General features: G+C 36.9%; 1 protein-coding gene across 1 annotated transcript in view; it reads left to right on the forward strand.

Moving 5' to 3' along the window:
* The window catches only part of tenm1 (teneurin transmembrane protein 1), a 214,503-nt gene that overhangs the window by 171,395 nt on the left and 27,157 nt on the right, over positions 1-15,951 (forward strand). Inside the window, exons 19-22 of the mRNA XM_065250598.2 lie at positions 105-248; positions 859-1,108; positions 2,194-2,214; positions 4,879-5,111. Of these exons, the coding sequence (XP_065106670.2) occupies positions 105-248; positions 859-1,108; positions 2,194-2,214; positions 4,879-5,111 (648 nt within the window). The remainder of the gene's footprint in view (positions 1-104; positions 249-858; positions 1,109-2,193; positions 2,215-4,878; positions 5,112-15,951) is intronic.

The following is a 15,951-nucleotide window of genomic DNA, read 5'->3' on the forward strand; positions in this document are numbered from 1 at the left end:
TTTGTCTGTTTTAGGCTTTGATAATAGTGATGTTTAATGATATCTAAAAGCATAAAGTCTGATCTTCCCTTTTGTGGGTGTGTGTTTGTGTATTAATAACACAGTCTCTGTTGGATATGAGTATGAATCGTGTCCAGACGTTGTGCTTTGGGAAAAAAGAGCCGCTCAGCTGCAGGGTTTTGAGCTGATGCCTTCCAACCTGGGTGGATGGACAATCAATCACCACCACATACTTAACCTGGAGAGTGGTGAGGAGCATTAAACACACACATACATTATATTACATTACATTTATGCATTTGGCAGATGCTTTTATCCAAAGTGACTTATTGAGCATTCAAGGTGTATATTTTATCAGTATGTGTGTTCTTTTGGGATCAAACGTATAACCTTCTGCGCTGCTAACGCAGTGCTACAACAATTCAGCTCTTAGAATACATGTGAAGATTTTACCTGGGTAACACAAGCGTAGTCTATTTACAGTATGAACCTCATAGTGTGCTTTGTTTGGGTGACTCTGTGGACAAAATCAAATCTATCCACATAAGTTTTATACTCTAGTATCATGATTTTTGTAAGACAACCTTTAATGTACTATATAGCTTACTGAGACAAGGCTTTATAAATAGGCTTAGAACCCTTGACCTTCAAAGTGGTAACAAGCAATTGTTTTTAAATCTAGCATCCTTCTTCCCGATCAGTGAATCATTGTAGTTCCCGTGGGCTCACTAGATGCCAGTTTGTGTCATTTCTTTTCACGGTTTATGTTTTTACAAGGTCTTTTACCACGGCCACATTTCAGTATCAATAAATAAAAGCTTCAGTCTAATACTCTCTATTTTTTTTTCTCTCGTACAGGTATCCTTCACAAAGGTAATGGGGAGAATGTGTTTATTTCCCAGCAGCCCTTTGTCATCTCAACAGTGATGGGGACCGGGGTAGTCCGTGCGATCCCATGCCCGAACTGCAATGGCCCGGCCGTGGATCAGAAATTGTTCGCCCCCATTGCTCTCGCCTGCGGTTCTGATGGAAGTGTGTATGTTGGCGATTTTAATTATATCCGCAGGATTCTGCCCAACGGGTTCACCATCAGCATCTTAGAGCTCAGGTCTGCAAACTATTTATGTTTTTATTTTAATGATTATGTAATATATTAAACAAGGTAAAATGTGTTTAGTGAAACTGAGAGAAGTAATAAAGCTTTCGGCTACCAATAAAAGTGTAATTAAATTAGCCAAAATATTTAATAATAAATACACAATGGCTGGGGGATATGTACATATTTATAAAAGATAGGCATATAAAAATTGGCAAAGCTTTTTGGAGAGTTAAATTCTCTGTGGACCTGGAACAATATTAGATTATCAGGTATTTAAATTATTGATTATTTTAACCATTGTGTATATTGCATTTTGTATTAGGGCATGAATGATGCATCCTTAAAAGAAAAAAGCACACGGGATGAATTTAAATTACAGAATTATATTTTTAGGACTTTATATGCAGTAAGAACATTTTCTAGGAAATGTACATGTAAGAAATTCACAGTAAGAAATTTGCAAAAAGTTTTTCTAGGAATTTCAGACAGGCCTTTGAGTCTGGCTTAAAACAGGATTTGACAACAACCCATAGTCAAATATGTGACCCTGGACCACAACGTCATAAGGGAGGGTACGTTTTTTGAAATTGAGATTTATACATCATATGAATAAATAAGCTTTCTATTGATATAGGAATTGTTAGTACAATATTCGGCTGATATGAAAATCTGTAATTTAAATATTCAGAAAATCGCCTTTAAGTTATCCAAATGAAGTCATTAGCAACACATATTACTAATGATAAATGGATTTTTGATATATTTACAGTAGGAAAACTACTATTTTTAATATCTTAATATTCTAAGGATTTTTTGCATAAAAATTATAATTTTAACCCATACAATGTATTGTTGGCTATTGCTACAAATATTCCCATGCGACTTATGACTGGTTTTGTGGTCCAGGGTCACATATTTGTTTGCTGTTTCCAGAGTCTGATGCTTCACAGAGACAAATGCGATGTTTCTCCATAAAAAAATCACTTACAGTGCCTTTAAAATGATAAATGATATAAACTGCTTTTATGACTGTAAAAAAATCACTGTTACCAATATTGACCTCTTTTTTACTTTCGTTTATCTTTCGCACCCAGAAATCGTGACATTAGGCACAGGTACGTTGCTTTTCTGCCCATAACGTCTTTCTGATGTCAGTACTCTGTTGTATCTGTGCTTTTCATTTTTAAAATTTTGATTCCCTGTCCATTCATAAATCATCCTTTGAAGAAGTAGAGCTTTAAGAGACTACGGTCTCAAGTGAAATGTGAAAGAACACAGTTAAAGACAGCAGTCCCGACAGTAAGTCATTGTAACAACAGGCTCTGACCTTTTTTTAATAAAACACAAAGTAATAAATTCAGCCTATTGCAACATTACTCATCAAGGTTACATCATCGCTAATGTTCCAAACACAAATATTCCTGCATGCAATATTAAGGATAAAACAGGGTAAATTCAGTTACTGTAACATAATTTTACCATTATGACTTTGGAAATGACTGTGGCCTAATTTACCTGAATTTACTAAAGTCTCAAAAAACATTAGATTTTTTCTTGATATGAAATAAGAATTTTGTAATAGAAGTATTTTTGAATTGTGCGTGTAAAGTATTGGTTGAATAATTTATTCTAGTTTTGATTCTAGAAAGCTGTAGTTTAATTTCTTTAATGATTTAAATTGCACCTTCCCTATCCTGTTTTTTATTATTTGCTGACCCCCCCCCCCCCCCGGGAAACTTTAAAGTCGTCATGAAATGGAAGTAACGATTATCTTATTTTTCCTGTCGTGATGTATATATGCGAGTGAATTGGCTTCTAAAATGAGATAAAGGTAGGGCGGGACTCGTCCATCGAGAAGTTATTGGATCGTTTGAATTTGGGCCATGTTGCTAATTGCTAATCGCTGTGATCTTCTCCCAGGCCCCGCCCTCTTGCCATTCCTTGTGACCAGAAGTAAAGAAAAATCTTTTTGAGGAGGAGATTAGTGTTTGTTATGTATTTTCTTAAGATTATGAGGGAACATAAATTTTTATAACAAACATAATTTGTAAAAAAAATACCACAATATAAAAAAAAAACGTTTTTAATCTCAATTTCATAGCGACTTTAAAGTGACATTGTTTTTTTTTGCATTTAATTTGCTATGAAGCTTATCATCTTGATTTTTTTAATAGGAGGTCATGTTTTGTTATTTAGTATATAACAATCTGGCATATTGTCATGTTTGTGTAACTGTGTGCATGCATTCCTATAGTATATTTGTGTCCATGGACGTGTATCTGTGTGCGCGTGTCACAAAGTGGCTACTGTTGCTTGTAATCTTCGGTGTGTGGTCGGGAATCCATCAGAGGTGTTTTTCTGGTCGATGGATTGAACACTTACAGCTTTTCTCAACATAGTGCTGTCAGCGTCACACCACAGTCTCCCGCTTATCGTCTGGATCTTCCTCGTTTCATGTGAATTTAAAAACGGCGCCCCCCGCAGAGAGGGAGTTAGAGAGCGGTATAGACCTCTGCCCCATAGACAAGCATACTGTAATCCTTTATCTTTGTGTGTGTGTGTGTGTGCCTGCGTGTTTGCACACAGTATTACATCCCGCAGCAAGGGGGAAATCCTGCCTTCAGTCGACTTTTGGAGATAGGGCCTCTGATCAAACCGAGGTCTGATTAAACCTCGTAAAGGCTTTATAAAACCTCTAGTATTAACGTTTTCCATTTCATCAATCTGTCTGTAAACACAGACCGTTTGGGATGGGACTTTTGCCACTTATTGGATATATACAGTAGTAAAGAGTAGGCAGGATATTATTGTGGAAAAAGGAGGGGGAATGGTTCGAACCTGCATCGCCCACGTAAGCATTAGTCACACTAATGCATTTTTTATCCAAAGTGATTTAAAGCATATGCTTTATAAGTGCTACAGTATATGCATTTCCTGAAAATGAAACCCTTTCAGGAAGCTTTAACTGGGACCGTACTCTTACAAAAGGTCCTATTATGTACCATTTAGGTACAGATATGTATCTATGAGGTACTACTATGTACCTTTAGGGTACTAATATGCATCCGTTACATACTTTTTATAAGGGTATCGTCCCAGCGACAGCTTTGTGCCTTTATTTCTAAGAGTGCAGAGCTTCGTCTAACTATATTTTAGTAGCCATTTACAAAAAATGCAAAAAAAGTTGCTGTCCTCACACACCAAAAAATAAGAATCAGCTTCCCCGAAATGTCAAAGTAGTTGAATGACTCTTCTTCCTCAGACACCAACTCATAAGCCGCAGGTGATGTGCCAGATGATGTGTCTGAGCGATTACAACACAGAAAAGCACTTGCACATTTTGTAAACAAACAAAGAAAATTTTTTCAGGTGTCATAAGAGAAAGCACTTGTATATTTTTGCATGAACACAGTTGCACACTTTTAAAAAGAGTTGCTCTTCTTAGTTTTGTTCTGCCTAAGGAAAAAAATGAAAAAGAGGCAGCAGGTAGATTTGCTCTAAAGGCAGGACAGGATGGCAGGAAGCGGGAAGAGAAGATTATGGACTGTCGGGGGTCTGATGTGCTGGAGGGGCGGAAGGTTTGATCCGGGTTTAGGTCCAGAATGATTGAGATGTGTTGCTCTGACACCTGGAGGGTTTTTACTTAAAACTTGTGCGAGTGTCTGTGTGTGGTTCGGTTTTTTTTTCAGTATGGATTTAGACTGTAAAGTGGTTCAGCACAAGGATGTTGGCAATACGTGTGTTGCCAAGCTTTGTCATAAAGACTCTCTTTCTCACAGCTCCAGTCCAGCTCATAAGTATTACTTGTCTATGGATCCAGTGCGTGAGTCGCTCTACCTGTCGGACACCAGCAGCGGGAAGCTGTACCGCCTGAAGACTCTGACTGAACCCAAGGATCTCAGCCGAAACGTGGAGGTGGTTGCCGGAAGCGGGGAGCAGTGCACACCCTTCCACCCGAACCAGTGTGGAGATGGAGGCAAAGCCACTGAAGCGGCGCTCAACAACCCTAGGGGTGAGAATCCAACACACTGCTATTTGTTTTAGAAATCTGATCTGTTTGCACTGTCATTCTTCAAGTGGTGAAATCTGATCTTTGTGTTCAGACTGTGTAGTCAACATCCAGTCTGTTGGTTGCTATAGTAATGACTGAAGCATCATAAACCAAGCCATTAAACAACTTAGAATAGCTGTTGTTGTTGTGGACAGAGAAGATCGAAAATAGGGAATTTTTCGCCGTTGGCAATCTATGGTGACGGCTGGGCCCCTGAAAGCTCTCCTCCTTTTTTATTTAATGGACGGCCCTGCTAGCAGTTAAACGGTTTTGAGTGGGATACGCCGAAAAAACTGAAGAAAGCCTTAGTTTCTGAAGTCAAATTGAAAGAATGTGACAGGAGATATAGGTGAGAGTGGTTATTGGAGGCGGAAAGAGAAAAATAGTGGCATTTTTCAGAGGGAGGAATTGAAGATGTCTTCCTCTTTGCTAAATCAGGCAGAGCGGCCATTAGTCCCGCCTATCCATCACTGCCACTGTCTCTTTAAACCTGTCAGTCAGCCCGATGGACAGGTGGAGGCGTGGCTAACAGGCACGTATGTTCTCTTATCCTTCAAGCCTCATTGTGCACTCTTTCTCTCTCGCTGACTCACTCACAGAAACTCACTCACTCAACTGTCGCTGTTAAAAGCCTCCACTTACTTGTAAACCCCTGAGGATAGAATTTATAAAGAATCCCAGAGCAAGAATGCTGCATGTATGTGCTTTGATTTCATACTGTTCTGCATAGATAGAGGAAGTGAATGCTGCATTTCAGATCAGTGTCTTATAGTAAATCGCATTTAAAACTGATTTATGCCTTTTATACACGCTTCAACGATTCATATGCATTTTTTCCACCAAACCTACGGGTAAAAGCCTTCCTTTGTGTAGAATAGCCATGCCTGCTTTGTTAAAGTGTTTCCACTGAAGTCTATTATCTGTAAGAGGCTCTGACCGAAATGCTGAGCACTTCAATAACTGCAATCCGACCTTCTGTGTTCTCGGGGTATGAGGGGCTCCACACTGCAATAAAAGCATTAAAGGGATAGTTCAACCAAAAATGAAAACTTTGCCATCATTTACCCACATTCATCATTTTTTTATTCAATTACACTGAAGGAGGCTTATAAGCTTCAATATGGATGCCAAAGCACCACATGTAAGCAGACCATCTTTCATTCTGAAGCCGAACAATAAAGGAATTAAGTTTGTTTAAGCTCTTTTTTGGTAAGTTTGTAAGAATTAATTAGAAAAGCTTTAATGCCCAAATCATTTGGACCTTGCACTTTTCAATTGAATCTTGTCAAACAATCTGCCGATCTCATTCACAAAACTGGTCTGAATGATTTTTCTATAACAGTGGTTCTCAACCTTTTTTTGGGCCAGCGCCCCCCCATCCATTATCCAGGTCTCTTACCGCCCCTCCCTAAACAAAAACGAGCTAAATGTCTTTGCTGAATATAAGCTGATTCTTACTTAATAATATTGATGATGATAATAATATGCATAAGCGTTGTTATTTTCCTTTTATTAAGAAAAAAATGCTTCCCTGTCAATGATGCTCCCCTGATGAGTTTTTACACAATCTGTATTTTCGCTGTTATCCACTAGGTGGTGCTCTTACCAAACGTATAAAACACTTTAAGGCGGGGTGCATGATTTTTGAAAACAATTTGGAAAAGGGAGTCTGGCCGAGTACCAAAACACACTTGTAGCCAATCAGCAGTAAGGTGCGTGTCTACTTACCAACATTGTTGCTCGGGGTGTGTATTTGTGAGTCTATCCACAGAAGGTCCAGATTCTATTGGGGTAGGGGTGTGTTTGTTTAGGTGATTTTAAATGTCAACATTGGCTTTCAGAGATCATGCACTGATCCAAAAACACTGAAAACTCTGTGTATGTTTTCATCATCATTCTGGAAAAGTCCTTTTCAAAAATGGAATTATCTCAGCTTTTGCTTAAAATTTCGTATTTTTAAAGAAACCTACCCATATTTGAAAGTTAATAGAAAGAAAACAAATGAAGATATGATGAAACCGTTTTTTTTTCTTTCATTTGATATATTGTATGTTTATATGTTTATATATATTTATAGAAGAACATATTCTGGAAGGCATCAAACTTTTGTTTAAATCAAAAAAATGCTGGTGCTGGCTGGCAACTTATTTAAAAACCCTGGCAGGGAAAGAGTTAAAGCCAAATGACAGATTTGATTCGACTTGACTGGACAGTTGGAATATTTTTATCATAGTTTCACTGAGACTTAAAAAGCTACATTGAAATTATTGGCTTAAATAATACTACCAAACTCAATTTCGACTAAACAGAACTAGCCTACTTCTAAAACAAAATATAAAAATATTGAAAGGTATGCCGCTGGAGATTTGCCATTGGCTGTTGTTGCTGAAAAAATAATGAGGTGAGTCTATAAAAGGATTAGGGGATATTTTGGGCACTATTTTTTTATTATAAATATAATTGTTTCATATTATTATGTTTTGTTTTATGAATTTTTGGTAATAATGCGTTCAAATTTCTTTTTTTTTCATTTAGATACGTTTTTTATTACCGTTGGAGACTAGTCCTGTCCCTATGACCTAAACACTGCTGAGGAGAGCTCTCAAAACTAGTATAATAAACTGACAGAATTCACGTAACATAGACCATTTAGAGCAGCACCTTGTGTCATATGGCAATCTGTTTATAATGTTTATAGTGTTTATAAATTGCATCATGTATTGATTTGATATTTATTACAAATATAAATTAATAAAAATACAACATAACCCACCCGCTTCTGTCTCGCATCATAATAACTAACAACGGTGGGGTCAGATATGGAAATCAAAACTTACGGATCATAAAAATGGCAATGAATAAGCAAATAAAGCTCCAACAAGACATATCATGACCCAGCATACGTATCATGCGTGTGCATGAGATAGAATTGCATTGTACGCTCAATTGTGATTGGCTAAATGTTAGTTCACTCAAATCTAAGTGCAAACTCAAGAGAGCATAGACACAGAGCACTGAGATGTGTTTTCTGGTCCCATGTAGTTGCTACGCACATGCTTGCAGAGAGTATTTAAAGTTTTATATAGATTGTCTCAGCAAAGCGGCTTTTGTTGAAAAATGTTTACTTTTGGTAAACTTTCACAAACAATCAATAACAATAGAGTCCTTTTTAGAGGAGTTTATTTCTGATAACATGCAAAAGTAAGTTCAAATCATAGCTAAAGCGTATCAAAAACTACACTGAGCTAATGTTACTGTGTAAAATGAATGTATACATTGTTAACTAAAGAAATGCTGCCAAACCTCCCTTCATAGCAGTGATCCATTATCGCCATCTGCCCTCATCTTTATGAAACCTAAACATTTGTTATTTTCGACAAGGTATTTGTGTCAGAGTTTAGTTTAGACACTAGCCAGACCATTTAAGACAGAGACCAAAGTTTCCGTTCAGACGGGTAAACTCAAAAACGCGCATGCATCGCCCTGTTAAGAAACCCTATACATGTATTCTATTAGGACGAGACTGATCCACTTTCGATGATCCAGTCAGGGTGGTTAGTAGCATAATGGAGGAGAAGATAATCCATAATTACCAGCCTGTTCAGGTCTTTCTCATACAGGTAATACAATTTAAGAAGACAGCGTAGGAGTCATATTAACTACTGTTCTGTGTGCATCCTTTTTGAAACCTTAATGTAATAGCAACCTATTTAATGTAATTCCATGGAGGAGAAGAACCATTAGAAAGTCCACCTTTTGTGCTTTGTACACAAAAAAACGACACAAGGGGTTTTGAACAACATAAAGGTAAATAAATAATAACCGAATATTCAGAGGAGCAGAACAGAACTAATCCTATAACATCTCTGTGAAATTTGTCTGTAGCGGCGATATTTGTCATTCATACACATGTCTTGACAGTTCTGCACAGCAGAGTGTGGTTTGACTTTGGCTCGCTGTTGATTCAATTAATCTCAATATACAGAATGTTTTTATAATCAATATCTCTTTATACACATAGAAACTCCGAGTGATGCAGTATCGATCTCTGCAGCACGCCAGCATCTTCCTTGACTATGATCTTTTTAGTGCGCTATTCAGCTCGCTCTAGCCTCCAAAGGCCCAGGGCTTCACGCAGCGAGCCAGTAAACAACTCAGAATAAAAAGCTAAATATACAGGTAATATAAAATAACAGGATTCTCTTAAAAAGTAATTGTATTTTCAAGGGAGAAATGGTGCGCTTTCGACAAACCATTACAGGAAAATATACAGGCTGAATTGACTTGTAAATAATGAACTGAAGAAAATGTTCAACTCTGGAACGCCAGATATTATTGCATTTTACATATACTGCATGATTTTATATTGGATCTATTAGTCCAGAGACCATCACCCTGAACCAGAAGTGTTGTGTGACTGCACCTACAACCTATAAGGCAGAGGCTTTTATTCAAAATGACCACTGCAAGTTATCAGTTTTTTAAGAATATATGTGTTCCCTGGGGTAGAACCCATCAGTGGCGCCTCGTGACTGCTCATCTGAGGGGCGCCAATTCAAAATAAGTGTTTGAAGTGTCATATGTGTGGTTCCTTTTTTCTAAATATGTGTTCTGCGTGGCGAGAGATCCTGTGTGCATCATGTGTTTTGTCAAAATAAGTGCCTTCTGCACACACATCAAAACCGTTTATGATAAAAGAGACGCTCACGTTCACAAAATACACGAAAGACGTTCCCTTAACAGTTAACTCTGATTACGCATGAGATTATATGAGTATATGGCAAACGCGAGCGTCTCTTTTATCATAAACCCTTTAGATGCGTCTGCAGCAGGCACTTATTTTGACAAGATACGTGATGCACACGAGATTTCTCGCCGCGCAGAACACATAATTGAAAAAATTAACCACAAACATGACGGGCTACATACATGTTGTGACGAACTTCGCATCGAGCGCCCTCGAAAAAAGAAGTCACCGGCCACCCATCACCTTTTGCACTGCTAATGTATTGCATAAATATGTACTCTATAAATTATGATCATATTGACTTTCAAATAAAATCTTTCCATTAAAAACCTAAATATCTTGTCAGTGTTAACTTCAGTTTATAAGCAAAAACATTTCGTTCTACATGGCAAACGTTTTTCCATGTTGGTTTTCTTTATTTGACAACATTAGTGGAAGACCTTGTTTAGGTTTGTGCAGTATCGCTTATGTGTGTGTGTGGAACATCAAATCACATCATCTTTATTTTTTGAGCATCTAAGTTACACAAAGTTCAACATAATAACAATTTTCAATATAATAGGCGAAACTAAAAAAGAATACATATACGCAAATGATTAAGTAAATTAAAGAAAAGAATAATAATAAAAAAATGAAAAACAAGAAAAAAGGAAAAAAATAGATGTTATTCTCAAAAAAATTATATAACAAGAAAGTGTGTGTGTGTGTTGTGCAAAAGTCTTAGGCCACCACCACCAGACTTTTTTTTTTTTAACTTTTTTTAAAAGTTTTAATGTCCACCCATATTTATTTTTAAATCTATTTTATTAAAGGGGACAGAGAATAAAAAACCATTTTTACCTTGTCTTTGTTGAATAATGGTAGTCTACCCACATTCACAAACATACAAAAAGTGCTAGACATGCTAAACATCTCAGTCTCATAGAAATTCCTCTTTTAGAAATGTCAGCCAGAAAACAGCCCAATCTGAAAAACTGATGCTTATGACTTCACAGGCATCTCACTGCCCCTCCACTTTAAAATAATTGGCTACATTTTTTGAGTGGCAGCAAAGTCAGCCAATCAGTAATGAGATTGCAAGTTAAGCCAGTAGGAGGAGCCAAATAGGCGCAAAACCACTTGTTTAAAATCCCCCACCCTAATAGAGCTATCTGAGAGAGGTTTTTAGGAAGCTTCTAAGGCATTACAGACCCAAAAAAAAATAATTTGTCTACATGTCACACCACAGAACAAGGATAAATACCCCGTTCAATCATTCTATGTCACCTTTAAAGGAACAGTATGTAGGATTGTGGCCAAAACTGGTATTGCAATCACAAAACGTGTGGCTAAAACTGGTACTGCAGTCACACAGCTGGTGGCCAATATACCAAACGACAACATAAACATCAGTTGAGGGCTGCAACTCCACTTTTTAAATGACAATATCCTGGCCAGACCACTGTTGTCAGTGATATAAGTATTTGAAATGAAAATGATTTCTTAATGTCTAGTGACATTTCAGGGCCATTTAATGATTAATTGATATACATTTCTTACATACTGTTCCTTTAAGATACAAAGAGGAAATATGTACAAAAAATACAAATTTCAGGACTAAATGTCTTCTTTAGGCATCGTTGTTTAGTGTGACCTCTCTTGGCACTAAACACATCGTGAGCGTTTTTGAGCAGAATTAAGTAAAAAGACTTAATTTTAATTTTATTTTGGTTTAAGATATCTTGCACTTTACTGCTATTGGTCAAGTGGAAGGGGAGTTTACCCTAAAAACTTGACACATTTTTATATAATTTTTAATACTATATACACATTTCCTGTATTTTCTGGATGTATTCTATTAAAGAGACTAATAAAAAACTATTATATATGATCACTACAACATTGCAAAAACAACAAATCTAATTGTGGCATGGAGTGGCATAAGACTTTTGCAAAGTACTATATATATTACAAATTTGACTGTCTTTCGCTGCAAAACTCCCTATGTACATACAAAATCTTAACTTCTCCAGTCACTCTTCACTGTGATTTCTGAATAATGGAATAAAAGCTCCAAATATATTCGGTAAACTTCATGTACCCAGAAAAAAAAAAACATGTACATGCGGCATCATTTCTTAAATTGTTCTTATGTGCACTTAGAGGACTTTGCTGAAAAATTGTTGTGCTGATTAATGGATTCTGCCAACAAAGCTTGGATTCTGCCAAGTGAATTTGAAGCAAAAATATTTGAAAAACGAATAAAAATGTAGAGAGCATTATCTCGTTTTTGATGGAGGTAGGGTTTAGCAGCTTTTGCACCTAAGATCTTCATATGTATAGTAAGTAAACTTATAATGTATTTGGTATGTGCAGTATATCATACAGTCTGACATAAAAAAAAACTGATGCTGTAAAGTCTGCCTTGAATTTTACACAAGATCTCATGCGGGTAATATCGTACCATCTGACAAGTAACTGTCGTAAAAGAGAAAAATTCACAGCATGCCATAATAACAGTTTATTTCCACTCTGCTTTTCCAAACCCCCAAACTTCACTGTTTGTCGAACGTTTCGGCTGCGTAATAGTTGGATCGTCCTGCATCGTTGTGAATTTATAACAGCGGATCATGATTTTATTGGCTAAAAAGAATTGGCCCTCAAATCACTCATCGCAGAACTATGGCGTGCTTGTCAGCGGCTCACATTAAAGAAGTTTAATGAGCGTCTTAAAGGATCGGAATCAGATGCAAATCAATACTTACATTAAAGGAGCACACGCACTCGGATACATAAAACACTCTTTGACAATATGTAGCTTTCCAACCCGTAGGGAACAAACAAATGAAATCTTTTTAATATCCGAACTCTTTCTCCTGGACAGCAGTTAGATACATCTGAGACAAAATTGATAGCACACAACTCCATTAGGTATCCTGAGATATGAAAGAGCAACCTCTGAGCACTAAAATGTTCCTCTGGGTCTCACCTCAAACCGTATGTGTGTGTGCCCGCATGTCGGTGCATATGATGTAGAAGCTGAAAATGTGTGCGTGTTGAAACCAAAATTTGAGTGAGCTGAACTCCATGATTCAATGAAATCTGTGATTCAGGGTGGAGGGAGATAAAAGGAGAAAAGGGGACATTAATTCACAGCTCCCTGCAGGATACGCTTCTGACTGTCTGGTCTGATGCCAAGCCAGAGTTTAAAAGAAATAGAGGGTGAGAAAAAAGGGAACATAAAGAGATTCTCCATTCTGCCTGTTTCTAGAAGGGACAGAGAGAGAAAAGTGCTGCTGAAGTCTAAATTATCATAGTCTGCTATTGAATTTTAATGTGTGTGTATACTGTACTGTATGTGTGTCATGGTTATGCTCCTCTGATCATTTTGAACTTTTAACTTGGATTTGGCATTCAAGCAGATGAATTAGAAATCGTGTTTTGTAACCTGGGGTCTGTGTGTTCTTCCCAGCTTATTGAAGGACAGAGGGAGGTATGTGTACCCCTCTAACGGCAGTATAAATAATTAAGCTTGTTATGCTTGTTAAGTGGGTAATATGCCTTGTAATTAGCACCCATAACAAGATGCATTTGTTAACAGGCTTATTAAGGTAGATAGTTTTTCGCCTAACAGTATTGCGTGTGTTCAGACGTTTATATGTCTGATTTCCCACTCAAAATGATCCATCTTGTCAATTTTGAAGAGATACTCTGCTTTTGAAGAGCTGTACACCATCTGTCATGAACGGATGGTAGATCTCAGGGTCAAAGAATCAATAACAAAAAAAGGAAGAAATCGGGGGTGGTTTCATACTTTTTAGTGAAGTCAGTTTCTTTATAAGAATACAACTTAAAGGTGCATTGTGTAACTTTTAGAAAGATCTCTTGGCAGAAATGCAATACAATATACATAACTATGTTATCAATGGTGTATAAACCCTTTACATAGTGAACTGTTTTGTTTTTATTACCTTAGAATGAGTCATTTTTATGTACATAAATCGCAGGTCCCCTTACAAAGAAGTCACCATCTTGCAACACCATAAGCCCTAAACAGACAAACTGTTGCGTTTCCTCACTACATTGTCTTAGATGATGATGTGTTTGTCTTGTGACGGCTACTAGTGATGCGCTGGTCAATGTATAAACAACCCACACCTGACCAACATTTTCAACTAACCCGCCCGCAAATCAGACTGCAAAAAAAAAATAAACCCGACCTGCTTTCTGGCCCACGTTTTTTAAAAGTAGTAATTGTTTAAAATAGTTAATTGGCCTCTTTTTTTTTAAATGACCTGACCGACCGCAACCTGGATATCATTAATGTGTAGCATAAAATCCACAATGTTTTTAAACAATTAAAATCAATTTTAAGAGAAATGTAATGAGAACTAAAAAGTTGTCTAGGTACTATGACAAACAAAATTTCAACATAAGAACTGCTTACCTGGTAGCCATCTTGAGTGTCACAGTCAATTATGGCCCTTTCAACCACTTTTTTTTCTTTTGAAAATGTTAGTTCCTTGAGGGCTTAATCAATGATTGAAAATTGTTGCGGATGATGAGAAAATTTATCTTGGACACATTTATATTCCTTATTATTGTCTCTACATTTACCAATGATCACCAAATACCACATGTTTCTTTACTGTAAATGTTTATAGTATAACATGCACTGAAGCTTTTTATTTTTTTAATTGTTTCACTATACATATTTTCATGTCAAAGAACACAAATCACAAACACGTTGCGGTAATGAAAATGTTTCCATTAAATGTGGAAAAAAAACAACAAAATTGGTTTGTATAATGTCATTTGAAATCATGTGCAAAATAGTACATGAAGAGATGTTTATAACTGTATGCTTCTTATTCTGATTCACTTTTTTATCAAAATGTTTCATGACACTTCATAAGATGCAAAACCCTCCAAGTGCGACTGACATGTTTTCTTGGAGAGTACCTCATCATTTAAATACCAATCTGTAAAAGAAGCACTTCTTGAAGTATGCATTCAGTTATAAATGTACAATGGTAGCTTTAATTTTGTTAGGCTTGGAGATATTGTTAAATTATGCATACATGGCTTGCAAATTGCTGGGCTGGAAAAGAAATAGACTACAGCTAGCAAAGTACTGCCGTGTGTCAGCCATTATTGGCAGTTTATCCATATGGAGAAGGTGCTGTTACCTTTAACCATAGTGATCGGTGTGAGCTGTCATTGTACTGGAGTGAGTGTGTGCGCCTACTTAACAATCCCTTCACAACAAATCTGTCCACAGACGCGAGTTAAATCTGACCTTTTTTCTTCAGGGACACATTACAGTATGTGTGTTTATTTGTACTGTTTAAGCATGCTATTAACAACGATTTTATAAATTCTTAAAATGCTAAAGGATTTCTTAAAGGGTGTGTGTAAGAGTTAGTACACCGTATAGTAATTGTCATTTTCTGTAAAAACAGGTGAAAGCTGCATTTCCACATTGGGGTACTGTAGCTGAGTAAATGTGTATGTGCGACTCCGTCTTTCCCAAAGTAAATCAAAGCTTTGAAAACAGACCAATATGTCTGCTTATCTCTGCGATTCTCATTAGAGGAGAGAGAGCGAATAACGAGAGCAAATTAGAGATGGGAAAGAAAAGCCACAAACAAACACATACACACACATAGCCATTTGCCATAACAATCTATGTTGTGTGTGGGGGAGATGGTTATATAAGGCTCAATTCAGTATTAAATCCCTCTGGAGAGCAAAAATATCAGTAAACGGCATGCACCAAAAGACATTTATAATATCTGTGTTTGCCTATGTGTGTTTTGTGGCCCCATGCGCGGTTTGCTCCGTTTAATCCATACAAAAGAAAGATATGCGATACGGACTTATTTAAAAGGAACAATAACAATAAAGAATGATAAAGTCTGTGACGGCAATGAGGATGACGATCGTTGTCTGTGTGCTTGGTATTTGTGCTTAAGATCTGTTTTAATTAAACTGTAATAAAGCATGTTTGTGCCCAGCACGCTTTAAGGCTAATTCATGCTGATCTTACAAATGCCAACAAACGGCAACAAACTC

Source organism: Paramisgurnus dabryanus, chromosome 5, assembly GCF_030506205.2.
Source record: "Paramisgurnus dabryanus chromosome 5, PD_genome_1.1, whole genome shotgun sequence".
Lineage (NCBI taxonomy): Eukaryota > Metazoa > Chordata > Actinopteri > Cypriniformes > Cobitidae > Paramisgurnus > Paramisgurnus dabryanus.